General features: G+C 45.0%; 2 protein-coding genes across 5 annotated transcripts in view; one reads left to right on the forward strand and one right to left on the reverse strand.

The window, feature by feature from the left end:
* Positions 1–4,732, reverse strand: part of MTHFD1 (methylenetetrahydrofolate dehydrogenase, cyclohydrolase and formyltetrahydrofolate synthetase 1) — a 116,553-nt gene extending 111,821 nt beyond the window's left edge. Inside the window, exon 1 of one of the 3 annotated variants that reach the window (XM_077464341.1) lies at positions 4,475–4,732. In XM_077464341.1, the coding sequence (XP_077320467.1) occupies positions 4,475–4,717 (243 nt within the window). In that variant the 5' untranslated portion in view covers positions 4,718–4,732. The remainder of the gene's footprint in view (positions 1–4,474) is intronic. The other 2 variants (XM_077464342.1, XM_077464344.1) reach the window with 2 other exon arrangements.
* A 3,969-nt stretch (positions 4,733–8,701) lies between these two features.
* The window catches only part of LOC143942921 (coiled-coil domain-containing protein 170-like), a 121,420-nt gene continuing 108,267 nt past the window's right edge, over positions 8,702–21,854 (forward strand). Inside the window, exons 1-2 of one of the 2 annotated variants that reach the window (XM_077464347.1) lie at positions 8,702–8,922; positions 11,412–11,470. In XM_077464347.1, coding sequence (XP_077320473.1) covers positions 8,803–8,922; positions 11,412–11,470 — 179 coding nt within the window. In that variant the 5' untranslated portion in view covers positions 8,702–8,802. The remainder of the gene's footprint in view (positions 8,923–11,411; positions 11,471–21,854) is intronic. The other variant, XM_077464346.1, reaches the window with a different exon arrangement.

Here is a 21,854-nt window from a genome sequence, read left to right on the forward strand (position 1 = left end):
CCAAAGACCAAATCCCCTGTAAAACAGGACACTACACAAGCGAGATTTGGATGCCGTATCACCACCCCATGTCTTCATCCACACCGCTCTCCTAGCTGCCACTGAAAGTGCGGCTGTTTTAGCCGTAAATTTCACTGAATCAGTGGAGGCAGAGATAAAACTCGTGGCCTTAAAGAGCATAGGAAAGGTCTTTAACAGCTCAGCCCTAGGAGTGCCTGCTTTTAGATGCTCTTGCAGCTGCGATAGCCAGAACTCCAAATTTCTAGCCACACAAGATGTGGCTAGAGCTGGTTTTAACCCGGCCATGGAGGCATTCCAGGCCCTCTTTAGGACCACATCTGTCCTATCCATTGGATCCTTTAGGTGACCCATGTCTTCGAAGGCCAAGTCAGATTGCTTTGAGACCTTGGAAAGAGGTGCGTCTAGTTTTGGATTCTTATTCCAGACCGCCTCTGGGCTCTCGTCAAAAGGGAACCTTCTTTTTAAGGAATTGGGAAAGACAACTTTTGTCTGGTTCAGACCACTCCTTAAGAACCAGATCAGAAAGTACCTTATGCATGGGAAAAACCTTAGTCTTCCTCTTGCCCAGAGCTTCATACATTAAATCATGCCTGGAAAATTGAGTCTCTTTTTCATCAATTTCCAGCGTATCATAAATGGCGCTCAAAAGCTCTTCTACCTCCTCAAGAGAAAGCTTATACTTTGCGCCTTTGTTAGCTACAGCCTGATCCTCATCCTGATCCGAATCAACGTCAGAGGATTCAGGACTAACGCGGGGCTATGCTCCCTGACTATACGGGGCTCCCCGAAACTAGGTGTCGTAAAGCATGGTGAGGAGGAGATTGTGGTTGCCTTAGTGGTGGAAACAGCTGAACCTACGTCCGTAATCAAATCACGAAGGGATTTAAAAGTTGAAGCCATTTCCTCTTTAAAGGAGCCAAGGAACTTAGCCAGGGGAGAATCTGCCTTGGTTTTAAGAATGCCTGCAATACACTGCTTGCATAAGGCTTTACCAGAACCCGAAGATGTCCAAACTGTGGAAATAGGTTATTTTTTGAGGCCAGATTTATCTTCCCTTGGGGCTTCCTTAGTCTGAAACAGAAAAGAGGGCATCCTTAGTAATTAGACTTAATATGCTAGGGAACACTTGTGCTGTACCACCACCAGACACAATCACCCGACCTGTAAAGTGAACACCGCCCTGGTGTACTACAAGTCCCAGCCTTAACACTACCGCCAACCACCAGTGTAATGATGTGCCCAGCAGCCTACCTGGTTTTGACTGGTGCCTGCCTCCACCGGAGCGTCCTGGGGATTAGCCTCCATAGTCCCCCTTGAGATCTGGATCCCGCCACTAGTCCGGGGTGCAGCTGGACGCTGGCGGGATCGTACAGGCACAGCGTGGGCTTTCCTCTTCCTCCCTGTGCCTTCAGAGACTCGGCACACAGGGATGACGCAGTTCCGCTGGAAATGACGCGACGGCGTCACTGACCCTCACCGCTATCAGCGCAGAGAGCAGAGGAGGACACAGGCTGCCGCACTGCTCTCAGGGGGAAACTAGCATCTCCCCGACGCTGGCCACCTCGGCACTGGAGAGAGGAAGGGAGCGGGTCGGCTCCTACAATGCTGGACGGTACCCAAGCCCTAAAAAAGAAAAAATGGACTAGCAGAGAACCTGCCTGACAGGACCCAGTCCCGCAGCGCAGGTTCACCCTCTTCAGGCAGCCCCTGAGAGATGTAGTCCTCCTGGTTCCTGGCAACATGTTCCTCCGACGGAGGAAACACATGACTGACCAGGGACCTGAAGGTCCGCCTTTTGAACTGATTGGCAATGTGGTTCCGATAACGATGGGAGGGACTCCATCTCAGGGGCTGTCCTGAAAGACAACTGGGGGAAAAAAAAATAAAAGCTAAAAACCTTATTCTTAGTTCTGGATTGAGCAGTGAAGTTTACTGAAGAACTGACCTTTTCCAGAGAATAGGAAATGAATACACAGGGTTCCGTGGTACATACATGAACCTGAGACTAGGAGGCCAGAATACAAGCATACAGGACCTGGATATTGCAGCATTACAGACCATTTATCCAGTGGAGGAACAGTGGTTTATGCATAATAAGCAATTATACATCAATAAGAGAGAGAACACAAAATGACAGACATTACAGAAACATCCTATGAAGTACCAGGTTTATTGGGGAGAGCCCCCCCCCCCTACATGTTTCTGTTGCAAGCATCCTCCCCTCCAAAAATCTCTAATCTGAGCCAACCCCCCCCCCCCCCCCCCATAGCGGCAACCAAAAGCAGTCACATGATTTTAATGGACCCTGGTCACATGAATGCCCAATTCTACACGCTTCACCCATCAAGTCACCCATTTCCTGTTCATCCGTTGTGTCTCTTATTAAACTGTAGGTGTCAGCAGTGTTCAGCCAGTTCCAGATGTCCTGAAATAACCTCTCAATCAGGACGTTTAGAAAATTAGAATTATTTCCTGTTTTGTTGTCAGATCAGACTAGTACACAGATACACTTCTTGCATCTTCACCCTGGATTGGATAAGATACTGATTTTTTTTTGCATGCACATTTCTGCCAAAGATCTTAGGAACGCAGACATGCCATCACACTGATAACACACTGTACTGGCATCAAAGCCTGGCATGGAAATCATGAACCTGGTGCACCAACAAATGTTATCAGCAGGCAGCGTGCCACCTTGCTGCAGGGGGAACAAGGGTCACCGGTGTTATTTTCTGGTCACACTATGCCCAGATCACCAGATTCTTACATCACCGCAAGAACACAATGTAACCTGAGACTTAACCCCAGTTAGGGCAGAAGTCACCATGATGTGGTGTGGACTTTTAACCAAGCAAAGCCGACATTGCTCCTGTAGCAGAAAATAAAAATCCATGCCTCCTATATAATCACACACAACCAACTCACATCAGGAACTGGTAATTGATAACCATTACCATAGTTACCCTCAAAAACCACTAAACAAGGATCAGCCCAAGTTCTACTTAAATCAGTCAATTGATATTACAATGTGATTATACGTGCCTATAGATCAGGGGTCCCAATCCCCAAAAACCATCCCTGGACAACTTTCTGCCAACAAATGTTGTAGGACAGGCTACTAAATTTTCCACAAACTAAGATTTTCTGATGGTTCGTACATAAGTCCATCACATAAAAGTCAAATGTAGAAAACATTCATGCTCAGAATCAATGCTCACCAAAACACTAAATTAGCAGAAGGGGTCCAAAGGGTGGCACTCAAGAGCTGAAATTCCTAGTACGTCACTACGTTCGTGTTTGTTGGATGACAATTGTGTACCATTAGTATGCAAGACAAGATCCCGGCACACGCCCTTTGGACAAAAATCAGATGCTCGCTTGGCCAACAACTGGATCGTGTGTACAAGGCTTTCAATTACTCGGCCCACCCACCGCCTTGACGTCAGGAAAAGCAGATGGCTTAGGCGGTACCCTACTTTATGAAAAAGTAATGAGAAAAATGAATACTTGAAAGTTTACAAAATTTGCAAGGACTCATCTGCAACCCAAGAAACATTCCTGCCCATTTGCAATCTCCTATGGCATGCACCGCTCAGTTTAAATATCCGGCACAGTCCCCGTTAGCTGGGATGGCGGACTTTTGTGCATACACAAGTATTAGGTCATTCCGTGTCCAATCAAGGTGGCCAAAAGACCAGCACTCAGAAGAAGCCTAGGAGAGGATACTGGCACCATTAATGGACCCCTTGTGGGCAGACTGTGGGAGAAAGTATTGTGACTTTAGATCCACATTAAAATTGGTCATGTAGAACAGTTTTCTTATATAGGACATTTGGTGCAGCCCCATCTGCACTCCCTGCTCTCCTCTGAAGCTGCATTTCTGCCCTATAAAAACTGGACAGGGGCAAGATTTTAAGTAAGAAGAATACTGTTACCAGGTTCAAGGGCTTAAAACACTATAAATGAATTAGGATCCTAGGGGGACATTTTTTTTTTATAAGGAGAGAGGCTTGGGAACCAAACAACTGACTTCTGGCTGGTCAGAAATTCTCCGCTTACTGGGGGTGATCTTGGAACCAACGCGGGACGCCCTGGTGGGCGATCAAGTCCAAAGCAGGGTGCCCTACTGGGAAATCTGGGGTCCAAAGGGGGGGGGGGGGGTGATCTGAAGGTGCACATAGGTGGGTAATTTGAGGTCACTGGCAGGGCTGGCTATCTGAATACAAGAGTAGCAAGAGATTTGTCTGCTCCTGCTGTAGGGATGGGAGGAACCGGTTTGATTTTTTCCAAGAGATTTTAAATGTTATCTTTAATGAACGATTGATTTCCTCTCTTTCAAGCAAACTACCCATCTCTACAAATTGCCCCCCGTGTGTCAGGACTTACAGAACCCCCCAAACAAGACACAGGAAAACCGGCAGCAGGTAGGTAGGTAGCAAGCCAGCACACTCACCCGGAGACCACCTTCCCGCTGAGGACCTGGGCCGGCATGCTGGCTGCACAGTACACGGGTACTCGGCTCCACAGGGCTCCGATGGTGCAGCTCTGCACGCAGATACAGTGCACAGACGTCTACCCTCGTGGTGGCGAAAGGCACGGACTGCGCATGCGGGACCCGGACAAAGAGGCGGGGATACCCGGCATGTGGGCGGGGACAAGGGGAATGGCCCGTCCTGCTGGAGATAATTAGAATCATCAGCTAGAATCAATGGTCACATGGTGGGTAAGTGGAGTATTGTTTCTCGACTCCTTGTGAAGGAGATGGTGTTTTGTCAGATTCCACGACCTGTCAGAATTTGTAACGGAAGTGACGTTCCGTCACTGCCATCTTGCTACACCCCACACTCGCACAGAGTAAGGAAGCAGTGAGAAGGCGACAAGCGGACATCTTGTTACACCCACCGGAGTCATGCATTTCGCCGTTATTTTTTAACAGTAAACTGACGGGTCCAAAAAGGATAAATAGGCACAAGTGGGGCACACAAAAGAAAAAAATAGGCGCCAAAAAGAGAAAATAGGAACTAAAGGGGTGCCAAAAGTTGCAAATAGATTTTATCAGGGCGGCCAAAGATGAAAAAAAGTTAAGCACACAACCAAATTTGAAAACAGGCGCTAATATGGCACCCAAATGGGAGAATAGGCACTTATGGGGTGCTTAAAAATAGGCGCTACCATAACGCCCGAAGTTGAGAATTGGCACAAACGGTGCCCGAAGGGGAAAGTTGGTGCTAAGCGGTGACTTGATCGCGGGTTAAAACGCTGCGATTTAAAATGGCTGCAAAATGCGGGATGTGATTGGGATGCCATTACTTCTAATGGCACCACGATTGTTGTGCGGTAACGCTGTTCCCCAAAAGAAACTCATGTTCCCTTTTGAGTAACAAAGCTTCAATGGAGAAGCTGCAGAAAAACATGCAGTGCATTTTTGGCACAATTTTACCTAGATGTTTTTTTAATCAAATTGGCAAAAAAAAAAAAAAAAGCATAAAAAACAATAATTGCTGTAAAAACACACAACACGATTTTCTGCGGCTTCTCCATCGAAGTCTGTGGAACCAAAAAAGCACAGTTTTGCATTTAAAAAAGTCTCTGACATTTTCCAAAAATGCAGCTGCTGAAAAAAGCATGTGAACATGTCCCACTGAAAACCATGTTAACTACTTGCCGACTATCCACAAATGTACTTTGGCAAGGTGGCTCGGCTGCGCAAATCGCTGTACCGGTACGAGATCTGTCTTCCTGCTAAGCAGTTTCCCCAGTCACACAGTACCCCATACAGTTAGTAAACACTCCCAGGGAACACATTTAACCCTTTGATCGCCCCTGATGTTAACCCCTTCCCTGCCAGTGCCATTAGTACAATGTCAGTGCATATTTTTATCGCTGAGTACTGTAATAATGTCACTGGTTCCCCAAAAAAGTGTCAGTTAGGTGTCCGGTCTGTCCACCGCAATGTCGTTGTCCCACTTAAAATCGCTATTACTAGTAAAAAAAATATAATAATAAAAATGCCATAAATCTATCCCCTATTTTGTAAAAACTACAACTTTCCGTAAACAAATCAATATATGCTTGTTTTTTTTTAACAAAAATATGTAGAAGAATACATATTGGCCTAAACTGATGAATAAATTAGTTTTTTTATATATTTTTTTGGGATATGTATTATAGCAGAAAGTAAAAAATATTGGGTTTTTTTCATAACACAAAAAATAAAAACTGCAGAGGTGATCAAATACCACCATAAGAAAGCTCTATTTGTGGGAAAAAAAGGACATCAATTTTGTTTGGGTACAGTGTTGCACAACTGCGCAATTGCCAGTTAATGTAACGCAGTGTCGTATTGCAAAAAATGGCCTGGTCATTAAGGGGGTAAATCCTTCCGCGGCTGAAGTGGTTAAAAGGACTGTAGAGCGTTTCTGTAAAAAGTACCAAAAAAAAAAAAAAGTATAGGCGTGAACCATGCCTTAATTAAAAAGTAGTCTACCCGTTGTACTAGACAGTCATTTAGCACATCTGATATCTCTCCAGCTCCCCTCACCCTCCAATACAGGAAATGTGTTCCGCTACTCCAACCAGAATAATAGAAACCCCTCCAACCCTGGTTCATCATGTGACATGACCCAGAGAAGAGCACTGTGAGAGAGGTAAGGGGCTCTTTTTGCAGGGAGACTCCCGCATTTCTGCGGCGGTTCCCGCACACCCACAAGTGTCTTCAGAGCTCCCGGGAATGATTGGTGCGGTGGGGAACAGCTGTGATCACTGATTTCCTTTGTATCAATTTTTAGCTGACTGCCGCTTTTCCTTCTCTCCCTCCCGCGGCTGTCAGCTAAAAAGCTATACAGGGATATATAGCAAATGTGTCATGCAGGCTTGTATACGTCACAAACGATTTGTGTGCGTTAGATCATGGATCACCATCAGAGTAGTCGATACCTTTTCCGTTCGCCAGCTTCAAGATTGGTGCACCACAGGTCTCAAGGAGTTCTCCACTGTATCTCAAAGGTTCCAGTCAACTAGGAGCTCGGAGCGGGTTCACCATAAACGAAAAGTATGGACACAATGCCTCGCATAGTGAAATTCCACCAATGAAGGTTTTATTTATAAAAATACGAGTATACATAAAAAATATGATAATATCCAAAAAATCATGTGATCCAATAAATTGTATAAAAAGAATAATAAAAAGCAATATGGGGAGCAGGAAACGCTAGCCCATGTGACATGTGATATGTGTGCTGGCTTCTAAGTTTGATCTTACTACTAAACATATTGGGTATAGGTGTGACTTATATCCAATTCTGTTGTTTGTGGTCACTTTTTTTTTTTTTTTTTTTGACATTTTAGAGCTACATTGTTTGTCACATTAAGTATTTCATAATGAGCTAGTATGCAGTGCATACTAGCGCATTATGCCTGTTCCCTTACAGGTGTAGAAAAAAAAAAAGTCAGCGGGTTTACTACCGCTTTAATATATATGTGTAAAAATATTCACTAACAAAGCAAACAAAAAATAAAAGTTTTAATTGTTTATCGTTTCTAAAATAGACGTGAACAAAAGAAAAAAAACAGGAAAATAATAATTAAATGGATGAGAATAGGGAGTTAATTAAGGCTGATTAGAGAAAATTAAGGGTTATTAAGGGGTTAAACAGAGTAACATTTGTTCATCCCTTTGATCTGCAGATGAAGAAACAGAAATATACAAAAAGAAACAATGTTTCTTTTTATTTTAGAGTTTCAGGGCAGAGCAATGTTGTTAAAGTGGTAGTAAACCTGCAATTTTTTTTTTTTTTTTTTTAAACCTGCAAAGCAAAATGCATAATGAGCTAGTATGCACCGCATACTAGCTCATTATGAAATACTTACCTTAGAACGAGGCCCCGACATCTGGCCCGATCCACGCCAAGGGAGCTGACATGCTCCCTCTGCGGTTCTTCCGGGTATCGCGGCTCCGGCGCTGTGAGTGGCCGGAGCCGCGATATCGTCACTCCCGCGCATGCGCGCGGGAGATTTTATTCCGGCCGGCCACTGCCGGATTTTCAGGCCAAGAATCCCCTTGTGCGCATGCGCCGCTGCAGTCAGCGGCGCATACCGAGGGGAATATCTCCTTAACAGTACAGGTTTAGGAGATATTTTTTTACCTACAGGTAAGCCTTATTATAGGCTTTCCTGTAGGTAAAAGTTAAAAATTTGGGTATACAACCACTTTAATATACATTTCCGGCTGCTTTTTTTTTCTTTTTTCACTGCTCCAATTACCGGACTTCTTTAACACTGGGGAGACCCACTGACAGCTCAAAGAACCGAGCCTGAAAGTCTCAGTTTCAGGTATCGGTGCATTTGCACGATACCGATACCGATACTAGTATCGGTGCAACCCTAAAAAGGAGAATCGAGCTAACGCTAATAAAGTGATCCTCACGGTCTTCCAGATCCCATGCAGTGCATCCTGTATTTGGAGGACTGCACTGCAGTTGAAGGAACTCTTGTGTAAGGGGCCTAATCCAACACATCATAGGAGCAGACCTGTACTATAGAGAAATGTGATGAATAAATAGTAGTGCATTGTAAACAAATACTAGCGTTACCAGCATGAATGGCTCTTGGTGACAAGAGGTTACCACAACAGTCAGGTATGAGGATAGGTGTTGTCAGGTCCCTATAGGAACACACACCGCCCTCTGCTCTGATAATAGTAACCTGTGTGTACATCCCTCGGCTACAAGCCTGTTGTACCTGTGAGTATCAGAGCACAGAAATCCCAGCTCCCCTGCCAATATGTCTGACGTCTCCAATCCGTACAGCTATGACGACAGCGTTGACAGGCTGTTCGACAGCAGTGCATCCCCCACTAGAACGCGTCCTAAGCATGGAGATTCACGCAAGAAATTTCATGAGGTATGTCTGTGTGAATGGGATATTACTGAAAGGTAAGTCATTACTATGGGTTCCTTCACATGGATGTATAGACCTGTACATCGGTGCAAACGGCTGTGTCTGAGTACTCAGGGGTGACAAATGTCCAGGATAGCCGCCTGTCCAAATCAATGACAGGCAGAGAAACTTCGTATGAATCTTCCCGCATATTCCAGTCATTCATTCTGCCCATCCTATACTGGGATATGCGGAAAGATCCATTCTGCATCTCTCTGCCTGTCATTGGTTTGGATAGGCTGGCTGCACTGGACATTTGTCACTCCCTCAGTACATAAACACAGCCGTCTGCACCATGTATAGGTCTAGGCATCCCTGTCAATGATCCCGTATGTTGGCTGTACATCAGAGGTGTCCAAACTGTGGCCTGGGGCCAAATGCGGCCCATTGCTTGCTTTTGTCTGACCCTTGGGGCACGATTCCTTCCACTGACACAATGATGGGGCACTATTCCTCCCACTGACACAATGATGGGGCACTATTCCTCCCACTGACACAATAATGGAGCACTATAAACAAAAAAACAAATGAAATGAAAACGAAAACAAACACATTTTTGGCAGTGCACGTCTAATGTTTATTATATTGCAGCTTACCAATTCTAATGCCCTGTACTCACGGTCGGACATTCAGACCAGAAAATCTGTCAGATTTTTTCCGACAGATTTTGTCCGAAAATTGTGTTGCATACACACGGTCGCAGAAAATTTGTTTGGAAAATCCGATCGTTCTGAACAAGGTGACATCAAACACATATACATCGGGACTATAAACGGGCCAGTAGCTAATAGCTTTCGTCTCTTAGTTTATTCTGAGTATGTGTGTCACTTTGTCTGTCGGAATTGTCTACACACAATCGGATTTTGTTGTCGGAAAATTTTAGATCCTGCTCTCAAACTTTGTGCGTCGGAAATTCTGATGGAAAAAGTCCGATAGAGCCCACACACGATCGGATTTTCCGACAACATAATCCGATCAGACTTTTTCCATCAGAATTTCTGAGCGTGTGTACAGGACATTATTTGTTTTCTTTGTTATGCTTTATTTCTGGTGATCCAGACAGTAAGTCTGTTCATTTTCAATAGAAGACGCTGTTCTGAAGATGTAGTAGTTAGAGGTTTGAGACAAACCATTTACAACTGAGGGGTGCTTACAATGATCAGCTTTTATTTATTGAAAACCTTTATACCAAAAAGAACTGTTTGCTGTAACTGATTATAAAGTGTGAGCTGAAGTTTGGCTTCAATTAGTTATGTCGCGTACACACGGTCGGACTTTCTGGCAGAAAAAGTCAGACGGAATCATTCCATTGGATATTTCGATCGTGTGTGGGCTTCAGCTGACTTTTTTTTTTTTTTTGAAAATTCTGACGGACCTAGAAATAGAACATGTTTTAAATTATTCCAACGGAATCAATTCCTGTTGGGAAAATCATTTGTCTGTATGCTGTTCCGACAGACCAAAAACAACGTAAAGGCAGCTATTGGCTACTGGCTATTGAACTTCCTTTTTCTAGTCCCGTCGTACGTGCTGTACGTCACTGCATTCTAAACGAGTGTGTAGGCAAGTCCATTTCCAAACTCCATTGGAACTCCATTGGAAAAACTGTCAGAGTTTATTCAGACGGAAAAAACGGTCGTGTGTACGCGGCATTCGTTTTTCTAAATCTGTTAGTACTTCCAACACTCCGCTCCCCCCAGACTGACAATGCTGCTGTTAAAAGGTGTCTCTGTTGCTCCTTCATCCAGAGTGGGGGCACTCTAATACAGGAGGTGTGTTTACTGGACAGATCACTAGGGAAAAACAGAGGAAAAAAAGCCTACTAACAGAAAACAAATGCAGCCACCGCATCTAAGGATTGGTAAACTGCAACATATTACTTTTTTTTGTTTTGTTTGTTTAATATTGTTTTAAGCGACATCTAAACCAAAGAACAAAATATAATATATATTACAGCTTAGCGGTCCTCAGATTTGGTGGCTGCACTCGTTTTCTTTTTTTTTCGGGCCAAGAACATTTTCAGAAAGTACAGAAAATAGCTGTTAATCTGGACAGAAATGCAATCTCCTTGTTGCTTCCTGTGAACAGATAAGAAAGACAAACAAGCTTATCTTTATTGTGTAACTACTAGTCCCATCAATCCGCCATGCAACGGAGATGAAGAAAAGCAGACATGTTTGAATTCCAGTCTGTGTGACAACCATGGCTCCATCCATAGATACAGTGAAGATTTGAAAGTAGATACAAAATGTCAGGAAGTGTATTATTTGCAGAATCTCCAAGTGGAAAGAAAAAAAAAACAAAAAAAAAAGAAAACGAAGGCAGCCACCACATGTAAGGACCAGACGGCTGCAATATTATAGATTTTTGTTATTGAGTATTACATACACTTTTTAACAATAATTTACATGTGTCTTTCAGCTTAAATAATTCCTCCTGTTTAATTTCTGTAGGCTTATGATAAAGACGATGTCTACACTAAGAATATAGCTGGATCCCCGAAGATCTCAAGGTAATTCTTTCAGACGTTCAACAAATGAATGTGTTAGTAAAAGTTTTTCTAAAGTTTGCTGAATGAAAACTAAGCATGTAATCATTCCTGGCCTCCTTGTGAAAATGCTGGTTGCCTGGCTGTGTTAGGTCTCTGAACTTCCCACAAACTTGCTACAGGCATGCAGCAAACAAAAGTCAGAATGCCTGAAGAGCTTAACAACAGCCCCCCAACACACCCTGTCCCCATGTTGATGAGGATAAGGACTTTCTTCCGCAATCCGAGTGCACGTTGGTCTGCGAGTACCTGTGTATTGTCTTGTTAAGTATTAGTGTCAGGAAGCTAGTTGTTAGGTAATTTGGACAGGGTATAATCCCCAATCCTCATTAAATTATTAGGTACGATGCCCAGCGGGTGTGGAGATGCGACTTGTTGTACATCTTGTGGCATGTATGCGTTCCTTGATCATCCGATCGAGGGCGAATACTGCTGTGCAAAATGCAAGCACATTGTTTCCCTGGAAGCCCAGGTTCTGAATCTGGGGAAGCAACTGTCAGCACTGAGAAGACCCTCCATACTGAAGGATACCCAAGAAGGTGCCCGACAGTTGCCGGCAGGGGCCAGCACAGAGGCGGGTGGAGACAAAGAGGTGCAGGCACTAAAGAAAGAGTAGAAGGGTGACGGTCAAGAAGGGTAGAGGGGGAAGTGCCAGGGAGGCAGATTCATGGCTGGAGCACCCCAATAAGTACGCTCCATTGAGTGACATTGGTGAAACCAGTCAGGGACCAGCACTGCTGGAGCTGAGGGACTCTCCTAGCTGCCAGGAGCAGACTCCTCGAGTGCGAGTTGGGGGGAAGGGAAGGGAAAGTAAAAACAGATTCCTTTCTTCAGGTGGTAGGGGACTCAATTCTTAGAAGGACAGAGAGGGCAATCTGTAACAAAGACCTGAAGCGCTGAACTGTATGTTTTCTACCGTGCCGTCGGGTTCAGCACATCACGGACAGCCATCAGAAATTTTTGGGCCACTTACACAGCTTTGGGCCTGAGCCCCCCTGAGCCTGACCACCAATATTCCCCAGGTTTTGCCTATGGGCCATCCTACTGAATCCGTACACCGGCCACCTCACCTGTACGCACTCAGCCCCCCCCCAATCCTGTATATATATGTCAGCCCCCCTCACACTTGTATATATGTCAGCCCCCCCACACACACATACCTGTATATATGTCAGCCCCCCTCACACTTGTATATATGTCAGCCCCCCTCACACACACATACCTGTATACATGTCAGCCCCCCTCACACTTGTATATATGTCAGCCTCCCCGCACACACATATATGTATATATGTCAGCCCCCCCATAACACACACACCTGTATATATGTCAGCCCCCCTCACACTTGTATATATGTCAGCCCCCCATAACACACACACCTGTATATATGTCAGCCCCCCTCACACTTGTATATATGTCAGCCCCCCATAACACACACACCTGTATATATGTCAGCCCCCCTCACACTTGTATATATGTCAGCCCCCCATAACACACACACCTGTATATATGTCAGACCCCCCATAACACACACACCTGTATATATGTCAGCCCCCCTCACACATACCTGTATATATGTCAGCCCCCCACACACACATACCTGTATACATGTCAGCCCCCATCACACTTGTATATATGTCAGCCCCCCCATAACACACACACCTGTATATATGTCAGCCCCCCCATAACACACACACCTGTATATATGTCAGCCCCCCTCACACATACCTGTATATATTAGACATGTGCGATTCATTTCAATTCGTACGAATTTCCATAAATTCATACATTCGTACGAATCTGAAATACGAATTTTTATGCTTATGAATTTCATACGAAATACGAAATTTCCTTAAAGAAATTCAGATCCGAATTAACAGAAACATGGCTGGTGTTTTCTTCACCAATCAGAGGAAGTCAGCACAGCACAGGGATGGTGGGAGCCCCTCATAATGATAAGTTCATCATAATGAACTTTCGTTATTTTAACGACAAGTTTACGTATCTAATGGAAATTTGTATTTTGTACGAATCTGAATTAAATTTTGTATCATAATGAACATTCGTAATTGTTACAAAAAGTTAAACCTAAAAGTTAAAAACCCAGGAAGACAGCACAGCACAGGGATGGTGGGAACCCCTCATAATGATAAATTCATCATAACGAACTTTCATTATTTTAACGACAAGTTTACGAATCTAACGTAAATTAGTATTTTGTACGAATCTGAATTAAATTTCGTACACGAATTACGAAATATCATTTTTTTTTCATACGGAAAAAAAACAAAACAATTTTTTGACGGCACCCATGTCTAGTATATATATATATATATCAGTCCCCCCCCCCCCACACACCTGTATATGTGTCAGCGCCCTCCACACGCACACCTTTATATATGTCAGCCCCCCTCACACACACCTGTATACATGGCAGCCCCCTTTACACGCACCTGTATATGGCAGCCCACCCACCACATACAGACCTTTATATATGGCAGCCCCCCCCCCACACACACCTGTATATATGGCAGCCGCCATCACACACACCTGTATATATGTCAGCCCCCCCCCCACACACACACACCTGTATATATGGAAGCCCCCCTCACACACACCTGTATATATGTCAGCCCACACACCTGTATATATAGCAGCCCCCTTCACACGCACCTGTATATGGCAGCCCACCCCTCACACACACACCTGTATATATGTCAGCCCCCCACACACACACACACACACACACACCTGTATATATGGCATCCTCCCTCACACACACCTGTATATATGGCAGCCCCACATACACAAATCTGCACATACACAAGCCTCTGGCCCCTCATTGTACACAAACAGCCCCTCCGCCCTTACCTCCACAGCCCCTGTTTGTAGCTTCCTACCTGGTTCCAGCTCGTTTTCACAAAGCTGACATGTTGCTGAGAAGCGTAGTACAGGCAGATCACTGTCACACGAGGGGTGCACATGCCCAAAGTAGCCAGATTTGGCAGTAAAGTGCTTGATGACTGCAGGGCTGGTGCAAGGATTTTTGAAACCCTAGGCGAAACCCCATTTTGCCTCTCCCCCTATTGGCTCCACCCCTGACTCCATCCCCTTTGCCCTGCCTATGTGAGAGGAGGCAGTGCTATTACAGGAAGCATCGGCTCTGCTTCCTCTAGTGCTGGCTCCAGTGCTGCGCTGCACATCAGATGGAGCAGCTGCTTGAGACTGAGTTCGTTACGTGCTATAGGCTGCAGAGCATGCAGACAGGGAGGGAAAAGCTGCGGCTGGGCGCCCAAAGGTAGCAGTGCGCCCTAGACGGCTGCCTAGTTTGCCTAGTGCTAGCACCGGCCCTGGATGCCTGATTCAATGACACGAGAACAGCAGAAACTGTGAGATCATTTCTGTACTGCACAGTACGGATCCCCTTCACCCGTCCTGCCTTCTTCTGACCCGGGAGGGCCCCCCCTGGTGGCAGCCCTGATCATGGATCTGGTGGACAGATTACTGTGAGAGTCTGGGGAAGACCCAGCTGTTGTGGTGCACCTTGGCACCAATGACAAAGTCAGAGGCAGATGGAGTGTCCTAAAGAATGATTTTAGGGACTTGGGAGCTAAATTGAGGAAAAGGACCTCCAAGGTAGTATTCTCAGAAATATTACCGGTACAGTGAGCCACACCTGAAATGCAGAGGGAGATTAGGGAGCTTCACTGCACAGCACTGGCACAATGCGGCAGCAAACTTTGTGACATCTGAATGATGCTTGGCTGGGGTCGCTGGGCAGGTGGGGCCAGGGCCGATCCTAGGGTCACAGATGCCTGGGTGCAGAAATATTTGTGGCGTCCCCACATGGGCATGGTCATCTTACTAACCGCTCCCCTTTACTGAAATAGGCACAGTGGCTGTTTGATGGGCACAGTGGTTGCGTTTAATGGCAAAGTGGCTGCTTTCGATGGGCACAGTGGCTGTGTTTGATGGGCACGGTGGCAGCTTCGATGGGCACAGTGGCAGCCTTGATGGGCAAAGTGGCAGTTTTTATGGGCACAGTGGCAGCTTTTGATGGGCACAGTGGCAGCTTTTGATGGACACAGTGGCAGCTTTGATGGGTAGTGGGCACAGTGGCTGCTTTTGATGGGCACATTGGCTGGGTTTGATGGACACAGTGGCAGCTTCGATGGGCACAGTGGCTGTGTTTGATAGGCACAGTGGCTGTGTTTGATGGGCACAGTGGCAGCTTTGATGGGCACAGTAGCAGCTTTGATGGGCAGTGGGCACAGTGGCAGCTTTTGATGGGCACAACTTGAACTTACTTAGACAGCTAGACAGTGACTTACTTGAGGCCACTGCCCGCTGGCCTGATGCAGTGAGTCACTCACAGGCAGCTATCAATCAGGGCCGTTTTTTCGATGCCAAGATGAAGATGGCACAAGATCATCAAGCTTGTTCACTAGCTGCGGCCGTGGTGCACTATGAATGCTGGGGTGGCCATGGCCAGAGAGAGAGAGAGAGAGAGAGAGAGAGAGAGAGAGATTATTTAAATGTAGCACATTGATATCTAGAAATAATAAGCCACCAGTGACATGCTGAGGCTTGTAGTCCTGCAGCCAGGGGAACGTGATGTTGGGGCTATACTGTCCCTATAATCATATTATCCATGATAAAGCCATTTAATTGGAAATCAAGAATTATAGCTAATCACACCAATGAGCATACTTGTCACTGATATTATAACCTAGCAAAGCAATGTGTCTCCTACAGGCAAACAGACAGACGTCCTGTGTCATCACTATGGAAGGACAGATGATACAAGATTACTGCTTGTCTTCTCTGATTACCAGCTCCAAAGATTTCATAGCTATAGACCCTACTAATCTTTATACCAGCTACCAGTATCATAAAATTCTGTATAGGACATCCATATCTAGCATGTTTCTATACCATAGGACATTCATATGTATTATGCTTCTATACTGTAACATAGAGATTCATTATTTGTTCCATAAGCAAGCAAGTTGCAGGCTAAAGTAGATCAAAGATCACCACTGAAAGGTTGTACATCCCTTCACCAATCACCTAGACAGATCAGCAGTGTGTATTATGACTATAAAATACCCCCAAGGGCTCAAGTCAGTATGTTGGGGCGAACTGTGGTGTGCTATACAATACATGCCATCCTACATTGTTCTGCAATACACCATACAGATACAGAATATAAATACAAGATGGAGGCAGGGGCCGTGCTGTCTTCTCATTGCCAAGATGAAGATGGCACAAGAGAATCAACCTCTTCAGAAACAGAAAGTTTCGCTCCGCTGCTGAGACCGCTCCGCTCCCTCCCTGAAGAAAAGCAGAGGTGGGCAGAGCTTAAGCTTGTTCAGTAGCTGCGGCCGCGGTTCGCTATAAATGCTGGGGCAGCCGTGGCCTCTGACTGACGTCACTGGTTGCTAAGCTAAACACCGGGTGGCCGGCGATTCTAGTAAGCGAGCAACCAGTGCAGTGCACGACGCAGTCAGTCTTCTGAAGCAGCAGTGCTGCTGCGCTAATTATCGGCGGCGGCCCTGGGACTGTGTGCAGGGTCCTCCAGGCAAGTGGGGCCCCCGGCACCTGCCCAGTGTGCCCAATTGAAAAAACGGCCCTGCATACAAAGTATGTAAACAGTAAACAAGGGAGGAGAGACCATATTGGCCCCATAAAGAATGAGGAAGGACATCTGCTTACAAAGGATGGGGAGATGGCGAAAGTATTGAATTTATTCTTCTCCTCAGTCTTCACAAGGGAATCGGGGGGCTTCAGTAACCAAAACTGCAATGTTTATCATTAAAATTAGACTTGGGAGCTTAACATTAATAAATCACCGCGACCAGATGGCTTGCATCCGAGGGTACTTAGGGAAATTAGTTAAGTAATTGCCAGACCATTGTTCCTAATTTTTACTCACAGTCCACTAACTGGAATGGTACTAGCTGATTGGCGAAAAGCCAATGTAGCACCAATATTTAAAATGGGCCCAAAACACATCCCTGGGAATTACAGACCAGTTAGCCTAACATCAATAGTATGCAAGCTGTTGGAAATTAGGATAAGAGACTATAAACAAGATTTTAGTAATGAGAACGGTATCATTAGCAGTAATCAGCATGGATTCATGAAGAATCGTTTTTTCCAAACCAATCTATTAACCTTTTGAGGAGAGGGGAGTTGAGGAGGAGGTGATCTGCCATCTAGATAAAGGAAGGCTCATAGATGTGGTGTATCTGGATTTTGCAAAAGCATTTGACACAGTTCCCCATAAACGTTTACTGTACAAAGTAAGGTCAGTTGGTATGGACCATAGGGTGAGTACATGGATTGAAAACTGGCTACAAGACTACGAGTTCAGAGGGTGGTGATAAATGGGGAGTACTCGGAATGGTCAAGTGTGGGTAGTGGGGCCCCCCAGGGTTCTGTGCTGGGACCAATCCTATTTATTTTGTTCATAAACGACCTGGAGGATGGGGTCAATAATAAGCTAAGCAGGGCAATAACTTCTCCGCAGGATGTGGAAACCTTGCAAGAAGATCTGAACAAATTAATGAGGTGGGCAACTACATGGCAAATGAGGTTCAATGTAGAAAAATGTAAAATAATCCATTTGAGTGGCAAAAATATGAATGCAATCTATACAATGGGGGGAGAACCTCTAGGGGAATCTAGGATGGAAAAGGACCTGGGGGGTCCTAGTAGATGATAGGCTCAGAAATAGCAATGGCAATGGCATGCAATGCCAAGTTGCTGCTAACAAAGCAAACAGAATATTGGCATGCATTAAAAAGGGGCTCAACTCCAGAGATAAAATAATAATTCTCTACAAGACTCTGGTCCGGCCACACCTGGAGTATGCTGTCCAGTTCTTGGCACCAGTCCTCAGGAAGGATGTACTGGAAATGGAGCGAGTACAAAGAAGGGCAACAAAGCTAATAAAGGGTCTGGAGGATATTAGTTATCAGGAAAGGTTGCGATCACTGAATTTATTCTCTCTGTAGAAGAGACGCTTGAGAGGGGATATGATTTCAATTTATAAATACCGTACTGGTGACCCCACAATAGGGATGAAACTTTTTCGCAGAAGGGAGTTTAACAAGACACATGGCCACTCATTAAAATTAGAAGAAAAGAGTTTTAACCTTAAACTACATAGAGGGTTCTTTACTGTAAGAGCGGCAAGGATGTGGAATTCCCTCCCACAGGTGGTGGCCTCAGCAGGGGGCATCAATAGTTTAAAAAAAAATATTAGATAAGCACCTGAACGACCACAACATACAGGGATATACAATGTAATACTGACATATCACACACATAGGTTGGACTTGTTGGGCTTGTGTCTTTTTTCAACCTCACCTACTATGCAACTATGAACCTGGCAGGTGGTTGTTGGGGTCTGCAGGTGGGGGCTTATCGGAATCAATATGGGGACAAGGTGCTTTGAGGGGACAAGCCCCCCCAAAACATCCCCCCATTTAAGAGTTTTCCTTAAAATCCATACCAGACCCAAAGGGCCTGGTATGGATGGGGGAGGGCACGCTGTTTTTTCCCCCTTTATTTTTTATTGCCGCCATTTTTTTTTTACATTCAGCTGTCAGAGGGGTCATCAGTTAAGGATGCGGTGGCTGGCTTCCTGTCAGCTCCTTAACAACCAGCTACTCTTCACACGGAATTTGGATTGGTTGATACATTTTTGACCATTTCAAATTCTAATTGTTCCCGAAAATTTGGAATGCGAAACAAGACTTATGCCGCATACACACGAGCGGACTGTATGGCGTACTTAGTCCGTCATACAATCCGACGGACAGTCCGTCATACTTTCGACTGAACGGACTTGACCACACACGGATGCACAAACAGTCCGTCGAAAGCTTGCACGATGACGTGTACAGCACGTACGACGGGACTAGAAATAGGAAGTCGAATACACAGCAAAGCACCCTTCCGCTGTGTAAATCCTTTCTGGGCATGCGCCATTCTTAGTCCGTCGAACTAGCCTACTGACGAGCGGATTGTCCGCTGAAACCAAAGTACGACGGACAGAATTTCGAAAAATCCGAAATTCTTAGTACGCCAGACTGCACGCTGAAAAAGTCCGCTGAAGCCCACACACGAGCGGACTGTCCGCTGAAATGTGTTTCGACGGACTAAGTACGCCATACAGTCCGCCCGTGTGTACGCGGCATAAATTAAACAAATTTTTCCATTCTGCACATGTCCAGCGACTCGGTAGAACACAAACAATCACACTAGTCCAAGCCGTAACAAAGTCACACTCATCCAGAGTCACATCAAGTTGCACTGTAAAGTCGCAATGGAAATTACACAATTTTGCTTTGCAGCAAGATTAAAAACAGACACATCACTGCACTCTGTAGAGAGTCCTGTGTTGGTAGGGAGGAGGAGTGTCTTGCCATCCTAGGCCATCCTAGGCCAGGGTCAGTGTGTTTCTATTGCTGCACACAGTGTCTAGTCCTGGCATGCTGGGGTGGCTCCATAGGATGCTTCAGGAGAAAGGAGCCACCCTGAAACATGCAACCTGGGGCAGTGGTCATGGCACCAGCCTAAACTGGAACATAGGCAAAGATTAAGGCCTTGTTTACACCATACATGTAGATAAACTGATGGAAACTGACGCACAGATTTCACTTGCAGAGACTGTGAGTTTTGTACATGTTGCAGATTCCTGCGCAGAAGAAATCCGCAAGTGATACTAGTGTTGTGGTGTGAACAGGACACAGAAATAACAATTGTTTTTTGCAGAACGTGTGCAGAAAAACTCACATCTGCACATAGTGTGAACGAGGCCCAAAATATGAAGAAGTCGCCTGTTCCCTGGCAGCAGCTACAAAGTAGGACCCTCGCTCTGTCTATGGGAGCAGTGGTCTCTCTGCAGAGGTCCAACACCCCCCCCCCCCCCCCCCCCCCCCACTGAGTCAAACCTATACCTCTGCAATCAGCAATGCTCATGCTATCCATTTATTGGACAGTTGTGACTCTGACCCAGTAGGGATGTGTCAGATCTTTGCAGAGAGATCACTGCTTCCCCACAAAGAGCAAATATCCTTCTGTGCAGCTGCTGGGGGAAAGGCTTTTTTTCTACACAAGCCATCACTATTGTACTTTAAGGCGCTGACCACAGTTTGTGATACACCTGAAATGTATTTAGCTTTGTTAAACTGAGAGTGTGTTTGGACCTTAATAATAATACTGAAGTCTTCCAAAAGTGAAGGGTTTGTTCCAACTACTTTGCTATATTTGACAGCCAATTCTCAGCCCTTGGAAAGCAGAAACAAAGGTCTTAGTGAGACTGATGTCTTTGTTTGCTGTTATGGATAAAAACAAGGACAAGCAGCTCAAATATTATTTGTCTAACTGCAACACCACATAGTAATCCTAACCCAGAACAGACGATATGTAATAAATTAGGAAATAAAAGAACTTAAAGCGGAGCTCCAGCCCCCCCCCCCCCCACCAAAAGATTTAACCACTTCAGCCCCGGAGGATTTGGCTGGCCAAAGACCAGAGCACTTTTTGCGATTCGGCACTGCGTCGCTTTAACTGACAATTGCGCAGTTGTGCGACGTGACTCCCAAACAAAATTTACGTTCTTTTTTCCTACAAATAGAGCTTTCTTTCGGTGGTATTTGATCACCTCTGCGGTTTTTATTTTTTGCACTATAAACAAAAAAAGAGCGTAAATTTTGAAAAAAAAAGCATTATTTTTTACTTTTTGCTATAATTAATATCCCCAAAAAATATATAATTTTTTTCCCTCTTAGTTTAGGCCGATACATATTGTTCTACATATGTTTGGATTTTTGGTAAAAAAAAAAATCACAATAATCGTTTATTGATTGGTTTGCGCAAAAGTTATAGCGTCTACAAAATAGGGGATAGTTTTACCGCTTTTTTATTAATAATTTTTATTTTTTACTAATAATGACGGTGATCAATGATTTTTATCGTGACTGCGACACATCGGACAATTTTGACACATTTTTGGGACCATTCTTATTTATATAGCCATCAGTGTGATTAAAAATGCATTGATTACTGTTTAAAAGTGACTGGCAATGAAGGGGTTAACACTAGGTGGCACTGTAGGGGTTAACACTAGGTGGCGCTGTAGGGGTTAACACTAGGTGGCGCTGTAGGGGTTAAGTGTGTCCTAGGGAGTGATTCTAACTGTGGGGGGGAGAAGCTACGTGTGACACATCACTGATCACTGCTCTCGATCACAGGGAGCGGTGATCAGTGGCCGTTTTACTAGGCAGAATGTGGAAATGCTTGTTTACATTAGTATTTCCCCGTTCTTCCTCTCCTT

Source organism: Lithobates pipiens, unplaced genomic scaffold (genome assembly GCF_037356315.1).
Source record: "Lithobates pipiens isolate NorthernLeopardFrog02 unplaced genomic scaffold, aLitPip1_a1.2 Scaffold_30, whole genome shotgun sequence".
Lineage (NCBI taxonomy): Eukaryota > Metazoa > Chordata > Amphibia > Anura > Ranidae > Lithobates > Lithobates pipiens.